An 18,856-nucleotide genomic window follows, 5' to 3' on the forward strand; every position below is an offset into this window, starting at 1 on the left:
TTTCTTGAACCGATATTTCATTGGTTCACTCTTTAGAATGATCTCAAACTGCCACAACATCCTGTTTCAACTGAATTTTTTTTTCATTTACATCTTTAATGCACGCCTCTAGTGTTCTGTATGACATTACATTTCATACAATCATTACTGATTCTCTTTATCTTGTCCATCTCTCTCCAAAAATAAATAAATAAATCAGTAAACAACTATTTCATTTCTTGTCTCCTTGGTCTTCTTTGGTAATACCACACAAACCAAAGCTCTGCATGATATTTATTGAAACATTAGAACATTTCAAGACTTCTATCCTCATGAGACTTCTTCAGATAACATTGTATCATTCAGTCTCTAAATACTTTTTTTGCTCGATAAATCTGTTTTATAAATGAGTACAGCTCGAGATCAATATTATCATTATTCTTCATGATTCATACTTTATAGTCAAATCTCGTAATGGGGATATTGTTGTCCATATCCAAAAATCCTGGCGAAAAGAAATAATAACTAGCTGTCAGTACATCATCTGTGGCCTTTCCTCATACAGAGAGAAAATGTTAAAAAACAAAAAGCAGATAAGAATGAAATTCTGATAATCACATTAGCATACACAACACAAACGCAGTGTAGTATGTTTTAAGATCCTGATGGGGAGAAAAACAGAGGCAAGAGATGAGGTTGACTCCACTACTCTGATTAAGGGCTCCTCCCCAGAGCAAGTCCTTGAAAGAGTAATGGGCAGTCGTGAACTGGCTTTACCTCCATTAACCAAACCAGCAAACATTTACATAATGTACACATAATGTGCTGATTCATTCTGTCCTGATTCAAACAAGGCTCAGATAACTCACCGTGGCTGTATCCCACCATTCATCACACCAGGTCATTTACATCCAAAAGCACTTACGAGCCGCTGCACATATATCTTTGTCTACATACATTATGGGATCTTTTCAGAAGATTGTATAATACATCACCTCGTATCATAGGATCACATCATTCTGAGATACCAAGATACCGTTTTTGGCACATGACTCTGTTTTTAGTCCCAAAATTGATGATGATGTCATGTGAGGTTTTGTATTGCTTGAATTCAGTTTTAAAGAGCATGGAATAAGCTCCAAATGGATGGTATAAGAATTACACTCTTTTTTTTATTCTCCCCAGTGTCTGTGTGTTCTACAGTCTAAGAACATGCTAATAAATGTTACTTCACCTAAACCCCTCCCACAAACCAATCATAGCTTAGTGACAGCAACTATGCACAGCAGGTCTGTCAAGCGTTGGATTTCTCCACAAGTCAAAGCAAAGTGTGAATGGGGCTGTAATGGTAAATGGACTGTACTTGTATAGTGCTTTTCTAGCACTTTACTTTGAGTGGTCACTTTACACTACATGTTATTCACACAGTGATGACACGTGCCAGCTGAATCAGTATATCTGCCTTCAATCTAAATCATAACTCTAACCTGTTGAACCTGCCTCCAGCACCTGCTTCATCCAACTGAACCCACTAATCGATAGGCTCCCCTGAGATCACCATCCCACACACTTCCCTCTGCATATACGCAAAGATATTACCTAGTCACTTTAAAAGAGCCTCTCCAGGGTATAAAAATACAAGTGCAAATACCAGTAATGAAGGGATACAGAAGTTAATCGGAACCTCATAAGCCTCAGTCAAAACTCGATTTTTCTATATCACCATGTTCTGTGTTTCTGTGAGTCAATGTTTTCTCCCAAACCCTCTACCTTCTCACACACTCGGCACCTTTCAGCAGGGCGGCACGAATTGGACACCTGATGAGATAGGAAGCGGCAGTTATACTGACCGACTGGATTAAGCAAAGCCAGCATGGCCGCTAAACAAACACCATCAGCTGCTGTTTGGTCCCTGAGCTCCTTCATGAACTCCATCGATGGAAGGCAAACATAAAGCAGACACACTTCCTCAAGTCATCCTCACACTGCATGCTGTTGCACAGCGTTGCACAGCTGAGGAGGCGTATGCCAAGACAAGTTAAGCCTTTGACATGTGTGTGTGAGTCAGGACCTCACCGGTGGAGAGTGTGTTCATGCATAAGCATGTGCTTGAACCCAATGGGCAGCCTCTATTTTTGTTTCCTCTCACACGCATGAGCACACAAAGAAATGGACACATACATTTGCACATCTCAAATCTAGATGGAAGCTGCTGTTGCCAAAAAAATGATACAAGCCATGTGCCGACAAACATACAGTATCTTCATTAAAATTCTCTGGCTTCTGCACCAGCAGTGTGGAATAAGGGCTGTGTAAGTCCTTCCAGAGATAACACAGAGAAAGCAGACTATTGTCTTATTCTAATCCTTCTTTTGAAGGAACGTAGTGAGAAATATCAGGGAAGAATGAATATGTGTGTGAAAGCTTCAGTAAAATGATATCCACAGTCCAGTGGCTGTTTCTCACAATATATGCACCACCTGATTCTTACTATTTCACAGCCACTGACAAAATGGTACTGGCTGACTAGGCAGACAACATTAATATAATCTGCCCAACATTAGCATATGGACAAACAGTACAAAGTGCTTTTTCTTTCCTGAGAACACAGGGAAACTTGGCTGCATGTTTTTTTTTTCTTCTCTGCACTACATCTCTGTGTTCTCAATTTATTCAGGTTTGCCGGGCTTGTTCATACCATTTTAAAGTGAGTTTTAAAGTGGTCCTTTATCACAACCTGTACAGTAAATGCTGACCTGGACAGAGCAGGTTTAAGGCACAGCAATTTGTTTTCCATTTGTCCCTCAGCTAAAATCATTCTGTTTCACTCTCTCTCATTTCATTTGACAACCTGTATATTTGGGCAACAATAATTGACTTGAAGATTGTATTGTTATCAGTGGCAAGTGGAGTTGTGCAGGATTCATTCAGCGGACTAATATTAGGGTTGCAACTAACTTTCAGTATCGATTGACTTGTCAATTATTTTTTTCGCGAAATACTTTGAATAAATTGAACATTTAGTCGACAAAATGTTAGAGAATTGTGAAAAATGCCCATTACAGGTTCAAAGAGGCCTAGGTGGTGTCCAACAAACACATTCATTTCAAATAATATGAAACACAGAAAAGCTGCAATTGTGAAACTGGAACTGGAGAATGTACATAGAAGGCACATGCGTTATTGCAAAATGAATGATGAAAATTGCTGATTAATGCTTTTTTGATTGACACATTGATTCATCAACTACCATTTCAGCACCAATTAACATTGTATATAATCAATAGTATGTATTTTGAAAACTGGTGATTACTAGAGTGAGCCATATGTTTGAAAAGTTGTATAAATTAATTAACAACATGCTGGAATATTTCAAGCCCCTGAACTCTTTTCCTAACCTAAGTTTGTTTTTTGGACGGTGGACATTTTCCCCTGGTCGCCTCCTTGCCAAATCACTTTTAGACATATTGTGCTGGCGATGGTCAATGAACTCTGAGCCTGCAATAAGCTGCCTCTTAAGCCCTCTTCGATCAGTCACTCAATGAAACATTAGATGCTGCAGCAAAATTAATGCAGCTGAAATTAAATGAAAACATCGAAAAGATTCCCCTGTAGGAAAAAGAAGTGAGCATCTTAAGCTTAAAATCAATCAGTGTAGGAGTTGGGCAATGTCCTTTATTAACTTTGCAGAGGGCTTTCTCCACAGACCTAACTGCCGACAAACACAACTGAAGTGTCAGCAGGTATAAAATGTGCTTAGATGGACTTCTGAGCTTTGTAAATATGTTAGCTTTGAGCTGGCTATATAGCTAATATCAGCTCCTCTGGGCTGCAGAGGTCAGTTATTACCATTAATTATCCCTTCCTGTTTTCATCTGCTGCTCACAGTCAACTCTACAGAAAACTTTCACTGTCTGTTTGTCTGTCTACATTTAGTTTTTCTTATTTCCTTCATTTAATTTAATTGAAACAAGCAGGCTACATTTATGAAGAAGGGTTTTTTTTTCGGAAAGTACACTTTGATCTAATAAAGGTGCACATATAAATAAGATCTCTAGTGTTTATTTTGAAAATTGAAAACAAGACCCTTGAAGCAAAAGCAAATAAATGGTCTCAAAAGAAAACCAAGGAAGAGACTGTAGAAAGATCATTCAGGTTATAAGCCTCTTAATGTGAAACATGCTGGGGCGGGGAGTATCTTCCCTTTGCAGTAATGGTGTAGTCCATTATAACTGCCAGTGTAGACATAAACAAAGTGATATGAACAGAGACACACGTGCATATACATAGATACATATGAAAGAGTCAGCAAACACAATTCAAGGTGTTGTTGTTGGGAGGTTTATCTCCAAAACACCAATTTTAATACTAATTAAAAATCAGAGCTGCAAACGACTAAAAATAGCATGTACTGCAGAGGCCCATCAGCAGCCCCCCCCCCCCAGGGGACAGCTATAACATTGTTCAGGAGAAATTATGTGCTTTTGCTGGATGTGCAACATAACACAATGCAAGCTAATGAAGTATGCACATACTGTGTTACGAGGCCAGATGCAAGGACATCATCAGGAAAACAATTTGAAACGCTACTGTGTAAAAAAAATCTGCTTAATATTAATTTTGATTTTACCTAATTATTTGAAGGCTTTTTCCTATATGTTTTCACTACTCCCCTTTTGTTGATGCATGTGTAATATATTACCATATTACACTGCATTATATTACTAACATTACTATATAATAATACTATATTACTACTATATTGTTATTTTTGTATTTTTATATTATATTATATGCTCTATCAAGGTATTCTTTTCCTTATTTTCCACATCTGCCCCTCCAGCTCTTTAGTGCAGCCAAGGTGAAATGGTGCATAGAGGGAACGTGGCTCTGACTGTCTGCTGAGACGCTTTCAGCCCTTGCTCTGCTGCTCCACTAAGGCCTTCCACAAGCTTTCTAAACAAGTTTCAATTCCACAACCTCTGCCCATGTCAATCCAAATAAACAGATACAAGGATGTGGCTCACACATCGAGAGGGCAAGAATAAGACAGAGACAGGAAAGAAAATATGGGTAGAGGAAAAGCGAGGAGAAGCCCATAACTGCTGGAGTATTATTCACAAAACTACAGACAGAGGCCAGTGTTACCACTCAAAAATGCATCAGATGAACGTAGGTTTTACTGGGAAGGTGTCATGGACCAGAAAGGGCTCAAGTGCATCTTTTTTAGTGCAAAAACGTTCTGCTCCACTACCCCTTTCTTTCCTCTTTGACTGTAAATTGGATGTTTGCCAACAAATTAAGGGCAGAGAGGTCAACAATTTAGAGATATAGCATATTTTTTACTTTGCAGCTTGGCATAAAAAAGAAAGCAAGGGTTGAGTGCTACTGAGGGAGCAAAGACTGAACCAGTAGTGAAAAATTAAGTAGGCGTCTTAGAGATCTTTCAAAGGCTCCAAACACGTGATTTTAAATGTATCTCAGCAAGATTTGAAGCTGAAACAGTAAGATTAGAGATCTGCCTTTAATACAGCTGATTACAATACACCTACACATTACTCATTGGATATAAACTCCTACTTGGAGGTTGTCTGGGGGTCCGGCTGTGATGAAAGTCCCTGTCTCGCCACTCTTCGACCACTCACCAGGTGAAATAGGACAATCAATGCTGAATCAATAAAAACGATAACACTAAATCACTATTTTCTTTGATGAATGCTAATGAACCTTCACCGTTTGTCGTACAGATACTTTAAAAATAAAGAGGCTGCACTTACGGTCAATGGTTGTGTCAGGATAATAAAAACATTAACATTCTCAGGAGAGCACAGGGTTCTCTTTGGATACTCTACCTCTGAATACCTACATTTTCATTTATAGCAGAAATATGGAATGTTGCTATATTGGGCTGTAAGGTTTCATGTTGTTACACACTGATCAGCACTAATCGTCTGTGCTGCAGCTGTCTGGGTTCACAGTAAGATTTTTCTTAAGGAATTTAAAACATTTCGGGCAAATTTAGAAAATAATATTACAGTACTTGTTTCATTTCCCATAATAATTTCTTTCCTAGGATTTAATAATAAATCATATATACTGGTTAAAAGCTAACTGCACTGACAGCTGCACTATAGTATGCTTTACTGCACTGCTAAGAGACTGACTTTGTTGCATAATCAGAACTGTGAATAGAAACCTTTTCAGGGTCATGGCTCACTGGAATGTGCCCTAGCAGAGAATTAGGCAGAAGACAAAGTGACACCATGGCCAGACCTCCGCACAGTAACACAGATACAGACTCTGAAAGTCAGACCTTTGGGCAACCATACCATTTACCATATTCAATCTGCCTCATTTGGATGTCTTTGTAAACCAGGAAGAAACACATAATAATAGAGGGAAAAAATTCAAACTCCACACAGAAAGGTTAAGAAAGTTAAGAAACAAAACAGCTACAACCTTATTACTGTGAAGCAACAGTGGGCAATTGTGTTTGGTGAATAATGGGTAAAATCTTTAGTTCTCTCTCTCTTAGCCTTGCAGTTTAAATGACGAATGAAAAATATCCACGATGCATCATGTCCAATTTTGAGCCATGTAAATCACACTTACAGTAGACGTCCACCCTGATGGACTTGATGGCAGGGGATCCAAGGCCGTTCTCAGCCTTGCAGTAGTAGCGACCTCCCTGGGTCCTCAGGATCTTTGCAATGTGCAACGTCTCGTTGAACACACTGGAGTCCTGGAAGCGGTCCGACACACTGCCGGCTGTTTTGGTCCATCGGATCTGGGAAGAACAAAGAAATTACTTCCAGGTCTGATTTCAAGTGTTCATCTTCTGGTCTAGTATGCATGCAATAGAGTGAGGGGTCCAACAGAGCTTCAGGTAGGTAGTAGATATATGGTATAAATCAAGATGATATGGTAAATTCTCAAATAAAAGCTGGTATTCAAATAATAGCCATAGGCATGGCCAGCACGAATAAATAAAGGCCAGTCGCTAATACAGGCCTGGTACATAAACATTGAAGGGGTGTAATTACCTTTACTCAAATAGCTCACATAGTAAATTCAGCATCATATATATTTCCACAGCAGTCTGACACCAGTCTGCAGCTATAAGTTTTGTTTGTCAACAGAAATATGAATTTTATTTACTAATTATTTCCAATCACTTCGACTTTTCAGTTTCTTTGGATTGCTGTAAAGCTACAGTTAGTGAAACTCATCACTTCCTGCACATTTTAAAAATTAAAAGCCTACCAGAGAATGGATGGGTTATGCCCTTTGAGTCACTGGAAGGCTTTTAATGTGAAATGTCTTTGCATTGACTAGTAGCTTAACACTGATTGAAAAACAACAAACTGAAAGCCACTAGAAATAACTAGTGAATTAAATCAGCATTTTTGTTTGCGAAAAGAAAGTCAGAGCAACTTATTTCATCAAGAGAGCAGGTAAGTATTGCATTAACAGCAAACAACATCAACAACCATGGTTGGGCAAAGTGACTTCCTGGAGTCTTGTTGTCATATGAGGGTGCCAGGCAACCACCAGACTCCCAGAAGTTACTGCGCCTGACCAAGAAATAGTCAGGCATGTAAGCCTCCATAAAACTACAACGTGTCATTTTAAAAAACTTCTTTTTTTAAACAAACAAGATACAATAGGTGACATTTAAAGGTGCTGGTGGGACAGATTTAGACAGAGCCTGTCTAGCTTTTCCCCCTGTTTCCGGTTTTTATGCTAAGCTAAGCTAACTGGCTGCTGTCCGTAGTTTCATATATATCTAACAAACATGAAAGTGGTATCGATCTTCTCATCTAACTCTCGGCAGGAATAAGAGTTTTCACCAAACTTAAAACTATTCCTTTAAAACAGGAACAGATCAGAAAACGGGCAAAAATATAAATAAATATAGCTATAAAACAGAGAAAATTAGAAGTAAAGGCCTGTCTAATATGAATCTGTTTCAAATAATGGTCTATTTCGCTCTGTAGTTGAAGTAAGTGAAGGCCATTGCATGAGAATTTGCAGTAGATTCAAAGTAAGTTATTGTGTGCATTTTTGCTATATTGTCTTGTGTTTTTCACACAAAATAATATTTAATACAATGCACAGATGACTGATGAAGAATATCCTGTGTTTTTTGTGATATGCCACAGTACAAATGAGGACTTGATAGCTAAAAATCTTCTTCTAACCTCCCTCTTTCCTCTGTTCCACACAATACTGACCTCAGCGTGGCCTTCTCAGCGTGAGTACCTTTCACTAACTGATGAGACCCAGTTAGCCCATGGCATTGAGGTGTAATGAAAGGTGAAATAGTGTTACTCTCCAACATGAGGTTGTAATTGACTCTCCATCATCTCCCTCTCCTGTCCTCATTAAAGCATACAGCATGAACAGGTACTGTGACAACTCTGGCCTGGGGGCCACACAGCCAGAACTACGGAGCATAAAGCTCCATTCAATCCCTCATCCTAAGTAAGCCACAGATGGACTGGCTTTGCCTGCAGAGCTTCACATATCTCTGTCTATGCAGGGGAGGCTATGAATTAGAATCCAATATCTCCACACTGTATGGTGTGGCATCATCTTGAATACTGATAACATCCCATTTTACAGAGATAGCATCAGATGGAACAGGGATATCATTGCATGGGGGGATGGGGACTGGGTGCTATCTTGGGAGATTGCCACAGTGCTGCACAAGCTGTGGGGTTTTAACCATGACGACTCCAGCCTGAGGTTACGACAGCTTGAAATTTGGTCATTTTCCAAACAGACGGGAGAAAGGAAATGAAAGGGTGGGTGGCCCAAAACCTGATAATGGTGCCCTATTCCAGAAGCTTTTTTTGGCGCTCGGGGCTGGAGGATGACAAGGAGAGGAATTCACATGCAGCAAAAGTTTATCAGAGGAGTTTCAGATTTTCTGTCTTGCTTGGGGTGTTACTGTTCAGAGTGGAAGAAATAAATTGGCTATCCTGAAACTCAAAGACTGTGTGTGTGTGCTGTATTTCTCCTTTTCATCGACCCCTTTCTCTGAAAAAAGACAGTCTGTAGCCAGACTGTGCTTCTGTCCCATCCCTTTTATACAGACTTTAAGTGGATATATTACCATTAAAAATAAATGCCTCTAAATGAATACACTGCACTGAAAAGGCTTCACTTGGCCTGTTTCAAATGCTTCAAGAGACATTGAGAGAAAGCACTCCATGAAAACGCCTAAACTCAGCAACTGATCGATGCTAAAGCCCCACTGTTAGGAAATCTGGGGCCCTATTACAATAGTTAGGGACATCATGAGTTCAGCAAAACAAGCCCTAAAGTTAAATAAGTTATGGTTATAAATTAGATGGAGCAAAGTTTTTGAATTCTGTGTCACTCTCCTACAGTGCTCTGGATCCCACCATGCAAATACAAAGCAAGCTGGCTTATGGCGACCTCAGCAGAATTCAATATTCTCCCAGCTTATACCCACAGTCATTTCCTTTGCCTTTTGTGTAAAGAGCTTTGAGTTTTAGGAAAGCACAGTATCAATAAATGCATTGTTAGAGTGACACTAAGAAGTGGGTATTCAAATAACTCTTCATATTTTCAAAAGGAAAGTGCTCCTGTTTGTTTCACGGGGGCAGCAGATCACATTATTGGTGAGCTTTCAACTCTCCCTGTACCCTGAAGCTATTTTCATTCCTCCACTCCTTTGACTTTTTACATCTGAGCACCTCTACCCACAGGGGGAGTCCTGAAGTATGCCCGGTGAGAACAGTTTGACCCTCTTCACTCTCCTTAGTGCAATGCAAATACTCTTGATCTGAGAGGAGCTGGCGGATTTGAGCAATATGATAATTGCTCCTCCTAGCCCACTGGCAGCCTGGCTGAGTTTTTTGGCTATTTTCACTGCTCCTTTCTCATTCCTCAGCTGAAAATCATGAGGTGCCTGCAAGTACACACTGGGGAATAAGTCAAACTGCCCAAGACGTACCACGTTCACGTTTTATGTATGTATGTAAATGTGGTCTGGTTTTCATATTTCACCTCATATTGTTTAGAAAAAAGGAGTTGTGCATTCACATTTTGCACATTCTATTTTTAGAAAAGAATAGAAAACATGACACCAATTAGTTCCACAGGAGGAAAAAAATAATAACGTCATTCTCTCTTAAGTCAGACACCTCTATAGAAACACCAACATTTGCTTACAAGTAAAGTAGAATCTCGTCTAGATTAGTATCCAACGGAAAATCCCAGCAGTGTTTGAGACCACACATGCTGCGATGTCACGGCAAGAACTAATTAAAATGCGCCCAGTGTCTGGTGTTATGCATGGATCATATGCTGGAGCACGCATCTTCGGTGAATCTCCCATAATGCCTGCTGTGACGTTTCGCTCTCCCTAACTACAGACTGGTTTCTAATTGCTTGCCATCTTTTCTTTTAGGCACTGATGGTGGTCTGTGCCGCTCAGTGGTGCAGCCAAGTGTGGCTGAGCATGACAATCAAGCGATCAGAAGAAGTAGCAGGGGGCCCAAATCACAAATGGCGAGTGCACAGACTCTACAGGTCCGTATCAGAAAATACCGGCCCTCTTAAAAACTGGATGACAATGTGAAACACACCACAGCGAAATCTTTGATAATGAAATTAAAAAACAGAAACCAGAATTTAATAGGAAATGCACATTGACAAACAAAAAAATGAAATTAATCAGCTTTTATTTGCCTTGGTGTTGAACTACATACAGTATGTTTGACGACTGAGTGTAAATGACTGGTTGCATTGGACAGGGTTTAGTTCAAGGGGAAACTCTGAGACAGTGCCCCTTCTGAAACTGTAGTTAGTATGGCAAACAGTGAAAAAGTAGAAGGCTAACAAATGTTCAAAAAAGCACCATCTGCTAAAGACACCAGCACTGTAGGCTAACTGTCATGGGAGCATCCAAAACAGATCATATACTCCAATTGGTCTGTATAAAGCGAAACGTCCCAGGGCCTGAGGTCAGCTTATTTGTACTCGCTGACCCGTGGCGCTGTGAGTTGAATCTGGCCAGCCAATAATTGAAACAAAAAAAGGTGTTTGCAATGTGCTGTTGCTGGCTTTTGGAGCCTGGTACTCAAACAAAGCAGTGTGGACAGAGTGGATGGAGGCCAGGGCAGGGGAGACGGGAGCAGATGGCTTCATCATCAGGGACTCTTTGATGTCTGCTCACGGCATCAAAGACAATGAGTGAAGCTGGGGAACTGCAACCATGAAAGTATGAACAGATAAAGCTGTACATGTATGTGGTGTTCTGATACAGAGATATCAAGTCAAGTCAAGTCAATTTTATTTATGTAGCCCAATATCACAAATCATAATTTGCCTCAAGGGGCTTTACAATCTGTATAGCATACAACACCCTCCGTCCTTAGACCCTCGATTCGGAAAAAGAACTACCCAAAAAAAATACCTTTTAACAGGGAAAAAAAGAGAAAGAGTGAGACAGTGATAAAGACAAAGGGAAAGGGTTTATGGGTCTTTCTATTTAACGGAGGCAGGTCTGAATCTAATATTAATTTTCAGTATTGATTATTCATTAATTTATCAATTTATTGTTTAATACTTTAATCTATAAAATGTCAAGAAAATTTCCATTGATATGAAACACAGAAAAATGGCAAATCTTCACATTTGAGAAGCTGTAACCAGCTGACGTTTGGCAATTTTGCTTGATAAATGACACAGTTATCAAAATTGTAGCAGATTAACTTCATGTTCATCGACGACTTGATTAATAGACTAATTGTTTCAGCACTAGATAAAGGGAGATGAAAGAGAGAGAGAGAATGGACATGCTTGTCTTTTAAAAAGACGTGTAAAGTAGGGAGACGCAAACATTTTGTGTCTTATGCCAATTCAGAGATGCAGAGACAGAGAGAGAGACAGAAAGGGAAGGGGTTTTCAAGACTTTATATTTGATAGAGCTGGGGCTGCAACAAATTATTTTCACAGTCAACTAATCGATCAATTAATTTTTCACCTAATCAGTTAATCCTTTGATCTATAAAATGTCCAAAATAAAGTGAAAAATGCCAAGGAGACCAAAAGACCAAGGTGACATTTTTAAATTGCCAAGAATCTGCCATCATCAGATCAAGAGTTACATTTTTCAAATACTTTGCTTTGTGACCAAATACCTGCAAAATTAATGACATTCCCATCAGCCTCAGCTGTACTTTGTGTTTAGTGCTAATCAGCAAATGTTAGCATGCCAACTTGCTAAACTACAATGGTTAACATGGTAAACGTGCTGCTAAATATCAGCATTTTAGCAACATCACTGTACACATGTTAGCATGTTGACTTTAGCATTTTGCTCAAAGCACTGCTATGCCTAAGTACAGCCTCACAGAGCTGCTAGCATGGCTGTAGAGCTATTAATTTATTATCAAAATGACTGCTGATTAATTCTCTATTGATCGATTTCTTCAGCAATACATAAAAGGAAGCGACAGAGCAACATGCTAGTGTTTTAGACAGAGAGTGAGGGAAAAGAACTGTCCACAACTAAGATTTTCTGTCTTATCCTTCTCCTCAGAGAGCCAAGTTCCACAAATCCTTCCAGTGACCTCTGCACTATACATCTATGAGAATTGGACTTCATTGCCCCCTGAGCCTGCCAGATGCCAACAGTCCCAGTGTTCCTGCACAGCCCATAGTAACACCTTGAAATGCCAAACCCACGAGGCACAGCAAAAAAGCACATATTATACGGTGTGCGGGTGACTGACAGGAACATATATTTATTTGACAATTAAATGGGAAGGCAGACAAGTGTTGCCGCTGCCATGAGTGTGTGTGTGTGTGTGTGTGTGTGTGTGTGTGTCTTAGTGCGTGTGAGGTTGGATCCATGTATGATTTTATTATTAGAAAGCCTCTGTTTTTCCTCCGAGGTGGGTGGGCGGATGTGCACGGGGCTGACAGAGAGGCCCACTGTGAGGAAGCTGCTGCCTTGTTGGACACAATCCAGAGACTCCATCAGTGGGAAGGCCTGAGGGGCATCTATGTAATTTAAGAAGTGTGCATATTGATAGACATGTGAAGAATTAAACTGTGGCGAAATTGCCAACCGTGGTCCCATTTATTTTGCAGTTGGTCCTTTGTGGTGCTGATGTTGTACTTGGCACAACACCCCTCTGTAAATGTATTATCATGGGAGCTAGTAGTATCTCAAAGTCAGGGAAAGAGACTGAAATCTGGACAGTAAAGATGAAAAAAGCAATTTTGTGATTTGCTAATGCAGAACTAATTGAAGCCATTTACAGTGATTGAGTAGTGTGACTTGGCCCCCTGTGATATTGTGGTGCAGATGGAGAGTGTGGTTTAAGTTACTGCTGGTATGGAGGTTGTTCAAGGAAACACAATAAACGGCGGCACAGCCCAAAATCTTTTACTGTTTATCACGTGTGGCATTTTTCTGTACTCAATCCAGATCATAGCTGCGTAGGAACCAATGTGTTTTGAGCGATGTGGTCGGAGTGAAGTGCTGACGGAACCGAAAACAGAGCCCCTCCCCGGTGTAGTCTTTTTGCTCAGCCCGTCACTGGAGCATCTGCCGGGAGAGTTTCCAGTGGCCAGCTTTTATGCCCCGACAGTCAGGCCACTAAAATGAAGCAAGTAGAGTAAACAACACACGGAGCAAATAAGTTTACTCAGAAATAAGTTGTAAAAGCTCGATATGTTGTAAAACATAGAACATATAACATTTTGTTAAAAAGCAAGTCCTGGACATTAAAATGTTTCAGAAAGCTGAATGACATAACAGACGCCGCTTTGTCCCTGATAATGATGACAGTGATAAAAGTGCTGAAGTCGCAGCGTGTGGCGGGAATAGTTGTTTAAAACTGGATGAAACCTTGTTATGTTTGCCAGAAAATTTGACAGTTGCTAATTTTACTTGTGTAGACCTTGGTGGCTTTTTAATTTATGTAGATTTTTCTTATAGGATTTATTGTTCCATAAGGTAAGCCCCTTTAAATCAATGAAGTGAAATAAATTGGTGGTAAAGTCAGATTACAGGCTAGGATGAGTTTGTTATACATTGTTTAAAATATAGCAATGTTTTTATTTGTTTCATATATGTTAAAGGAGGCAAATTTAACAATGTAGTTTGAAGTAATAACAATAATATTTTATTTTAATAGCACTTTTATTATTTTATAATATATTATATTATTTTAATATTGCAATATTTATCAATCGAAGCATGACCCCATACTCATTCAAAGATTTAAGGGCTAAGCCCCAGATCGCCACTGACCATAGAACTGCCCCTGGTGTAGATTTGGGTTATGGACAATAAGACATGTCAATGTCAATGTCAAGGTGCTAATGAATTGTCCCAACCAATATTTTTTAATGATCTCATTTTGTCATTGTAATTACACATGGTGTTATTAGTAAGGTATATGCAGAGTTGTCAGTTCTGTGTGTTTTCTGCAAAAAGTGAAAGAGCAAGATTTGGGGGGGTACCTGCCCTGATGATCTGACAACCCTCAGGCTATACTACACAGGTAGCTGCAGCACAGCATTGGCAGTAATGCCTGTGAGATGACTGAACGGTGGCAAATTTGAAGTGGTTGGAATTTATAGTTAAACTATTCAAACATCACAGGATTGAAAATAATATCTTCGCTGGGTTTCACTAACATCATACAGTTGATTTCAAGTTTAAGTTTAGGCGTGAGGTGTTAGTGGGCTAATTTGTATTCACTGCTCAAACATGTCATTTTAACATCGATGTAAATGCCTAAAGCAAAAGATGGAGGACATCAGTTCCTTTTTTCAGAGGAACCAATGTGTCAGCACCAGTTTAGCTAATAAGAATTCTCAGAGATAAGCAAACAGTTATCTTATTATCTATCTGTGTAGCATTAATGTTTAAGACAGAATTGTATTCATTCTGAAGGAAATATTTGTGCCAAAGAGGCTCAGTATACATACAGTAGTTAACTAACACCACCCTTCCCCACTCCACTTTTTTTCCTAAGTTTTTTTTTTTTTTGCCATGTATCATCTTATCAGGAAAAGTGTATCACATGCAGGTGAAATGCAGGCTCTCAGGCAGGTGAGCTCTGGTGTCATGATATAATGTCTGGCTATACTGTAAGGTCATGATGCTTAGTTGATTGTTTGCTCATTACTGAGGATGCTGCGTTTTATCAGCTGCTGCAAACGTTTGAGTTGTGTGGTCCAAATCAACAAACTGAGAGACAGGACCCAGAATCTCAAGGGAAGTTTTACAATGGATGGTTGAAACAGACTAACACATTACCTACTGGTTAGTTAGTTTTTATTCATTTTCTTGTAACATTTATTTTTAAAATCTATCATATGTATCAGATTTATAGTAATACAACAAAAGATAGATAAAATCTAATAAAATCTAGATAAAATATATACATAAAATATCTTTATAAAATCAGAAAAAAAATCTGTACTGTATTATTATACAACCAAATAAATATAGCAAACATTTTGCAGAATCAACATGTGTGTAAGTACAGTATGTGTATGGGCATGCGTGCATATGACACGCACACACACAACCTTTCATACTGTTTGACAAAAAAATTCCCTACCAATCCTATGCCCATGCCATTAATCAAGATAGGACACATTGAAAGTGCACTACAACCTTTGCAAAAAGTACTAATTAATTTTTCTCCACATATGCTCTTGAAAGATGAAGAAACTCAACTCAATTAAAATGTGGAACTTTGGGGCGAAGAAAGATTCAGAACATGTTCTGCGTATTACTATTTAATTCTAATGAAAAGATGAGCCGTTAGAGTCTGTTTTCCAATGAGGTCGCATACCCTTGTGTTTCCCTACCAACATCACAAAACCAGCCTTAGGTCTGCTGCCACCCCAGATAACCTCCTCGGCTTCCGAAACCACTCAGAATGAGTGTGCGCTGCTCCCGGTCCCATGCCACTACCAGAGGGGGACAAAGCTGACACGTCCCAAAGTCCGGAGAGACACAGCCGAGCCCCGCTGTGCCAGGGGATCTGTGTGAGTCTCATAATGACTCTGTTTCAAAGGAGATCCTGCCTCTTCTGCCACAGCCATGCAGGGCTTTTGATCTCCCACTCTCCTCTTCCCCCTCCCCTCCCCTCGCTCTGCTCTGTTTTTCAGAAATTCTAATTGAGAGGAAAGATAGAGAGGATGCATGTGAAGTTGCCCCCCCTGACGACGGAAGCTGGTGAACAGTGTGTCTGAACCTCTTGCTAATTGAAGAGGCCTCACCTTTTCAATTGAAATATAAAAAAAATCAATATGCTCTTTTGCTTTGGCACCCTGAGGGGAAGTGTACAAACTAGTGGCCCTGTCTATTGATCAAAAGGGGAATTTTTATATGAATTAATGTAAATTAGCTCAGTCCTGTCCGGAGATAGCAGGATGTGGCAGATGCAGTGTTGATGGTGGCTTGGAGTCCGGTGATGGTAACAGCTGGGACAGGAGAGATAAGGCCAAGGTGCTGCTGAGAAGACGGAGAGAAAGAAAGGGATGAAAGGGTCAGCGATATCTCTGAGAAAATAAGTCACATCATTCCCATAATCATGTGAGAGTAATGCTGAAACACCCTGCCTAAGGCCCAAAGTCAGGAGTCACCCGCGACTTCTAACGGGACCATCATGGATGGATGGATGGATGTAGCAGAAACACAAGGCATTTCACTTTTTTTAAATTACTGTTATGTGCAATAACCATTTTAGTGGAACTGCTCTAACAAATTGACTAACAAACAGAGCCACAGTGTTATAAAAACAGGACATGCAGAGGTTTTATTCTGAGCTGAGGGCGACTTGATGCTGTGTAATATTTGAATGTGAGGGCAAAATCCGCTATTCAAAGAAAAGACTGACAGCGCATAAAAGTGGTAACTTCAGACAGTCCTGACTGTTTTGTCTATAACAAATTAATAACCAACCAGGATTTAGATTCTGACAGTAAACCTCCGCTAATTAATGCGCTTCGATACGGACTGAATCAATGGCTGTGTCTGAATCGGACTCTCCTGGAGGAGACACAGAGAAACTCAGGGTTTGTTGAAGTAGACCTGCCAGCGGGCAGGCTAGGTTCACAGAGTCAGTTACCATAGTAACTGATCCAAAGTTACTTCTCTTTCTGGAACTGAAAACCCAGAGTTTCCCTCAGAGTTTTCACTAAACCCGCTTTCTGAATCAGGGCCCCGAATTTAAATAATCTAACATGAGCTAGCTTGTACACCACTGCCACAGCTAGCTAACACTAACGTTAGCTAACTGTAGGTAACGCCAGTAAGTAAGCAAGCACAGCACACTCACCTGGAGATGTCAATGATGAAACCGATGCTGAATCACGGCCTTTAGGTTAAATAAAAATGCTCCACCTTGTCTTTCACCTCCTGGTAGAAGCTAGCTGGGTTGCTCCTGTCGTACGATGACTCTTGTTCAGCCTTCTTCCAGCAGCTTACAGATTGTAGTTCCGTCAGCTCAAGTGAGGGACTAGTAGTAACTGCATCACATTGATTCTTTTTTTTTTTTTTTTTTTTACAGATCTGCGGCAGTACGAGCTGAGAAGTCACAAATGTCACGTGGCCCGCAAGCTGACAGGAAGCAATCCACAAATGTGCAAACCCCGTTTCATGCATAAAAATGGTCCACAAATGCGTAAATATCCCTTGACATTAAACTATTTACATTTTTATGTGAAATTAAAATACGTTTTTACAGAGTAAGTTATGCGTATTTGCAAATCACTCCGTATTTTTGTGGATTTGACTTTACACAACACAAATTAAAAAATACATGTTTGTGGATAGTGGACTATGTGTGTATTAGGGTACACATTAGTGGATTGTCTTCTGTGGGTTACAAATAATAAATTCCAATAAAAACTTCCACATGAATTCCGTGTTATTTGTGTTATCAAGCAAATTGGAAACAACATTCAATAAATGTTCGAAAGGTTAGTGTGTGCAAATCCTGCCCAAATGTGATGGTCAGGTAATATTGTGGCAGAGCTGACATTTATACCTGCGTGGATCAAGTTAGTTAGTTATTTTGTCTAAGCGAGTAGATGGGATCTGGTTTCTGCTTGTTTTTTACTTTTATCATCATATTTCTTTATATACGTACTTCTTATACTGTATTTGGATGAGAAAAGCAATAAGAGGCACAAGAACTAATTAAAAGGCTATTTTCTTCAGAAAAAGGTGGAAGTTTTTTAATTAGTTCAGATCACAACAGTAAATAAAAGAGTTTGAGAAAAAACTCCTTTTCAGATGCTGAGGACCCATGTGCATTCACATGACCCAGAGTCTTTTTACTGTGGCCTGTTTCTCACTCGTTACGGTTTTGTTTTGGCAGATGTTTCAGCTGTTTTGTTTCTGCATTCTCATTAGACTTGGAAGCTTTCATTATCAACATGCAGGTGCACAATGCAACCTAAACCATCAATAATTAAAGGATTAAACTTTTAAGCTGGTTTAGTGCAGAGGTACGTGGTGTGCCACTCAGTGACGCTAATATGGAATTAAAAGAAAGCTGCTGAAGGAGAGTGAGGAAAGGAGAAACAGACAGGAAGGAGAGACAGACTATGAAATTAGCATCCCGTCCCATGATTCCCTCGTGCAGCTATTTTTGTTCACGCTGTCAGTTAAGGGCGGACGAAAAGGTACAGAGTTCCTTACCTGTGGTCGAGGATGCCCCGTCACCAGACAGGTGAGCTCCAGGGTCTCTCCCTCTCTGATGGTGTACACTCTCTCCGTGTGCCTCTCCTCCTCAACATTACAGGCATGCCCTGAGTGTATAATGCGGACAGTCGGAGGTGCTGCGGAGGAAAAAGCACAAAG

General features: G+C 39.9%; 1 protein-coding gene across 3 annotated transcripts in view; it reads right to left on the reverse strand.

Annotated features, from left to right (window-relative positions):
- LOC122863639 (MAM domain-containing glycosylphosphatidylinositol anchor protein 2-like) overlaps nucleotides 1-18,856 on the reverse strand; it is a 178,410-nt gene that overhangs the window by 103,296 nt on the left and 56,258 nt on the right. For all 3 annotated transcript variants that reach the window (XM_044170307.1, XM_044170309.1, XM_044170308.1), the window contains exons 2-3: nucleotides 18,695-18,834; nucleotides 6,592-6,766 (exon numbers count right to left, since the gene is read on the reverse strand). In XM_044170307.1, the coding sequence (XP_044026242.1) occupies nucleotides 6,592-6,766; nucleotides 18,695-18,834 (315 nt within the window). The remainder of the gene's footprint in view (nucleotides 1-6,591; nucleotides 6,767-18,694; nucleotides 18,835-18,856) is intronic.

The sequence above is a fragment of the Siniperca chuatsi genome, linkage group LG16 (genome assembly GCF_020085105.1).
Source record: "Siniperca chuatsi isolate FFG_IHB_CAS linkage group LG16, ASM2008510v1, whole genome shotgun sequence".
Classification (NCBI taxonomy): Eukaryota; Metazoa; Chordata; class Actinopteri; order Centrarchiformes; family Sinipercidae; genus Siniperca; species Siniperca chuatsi.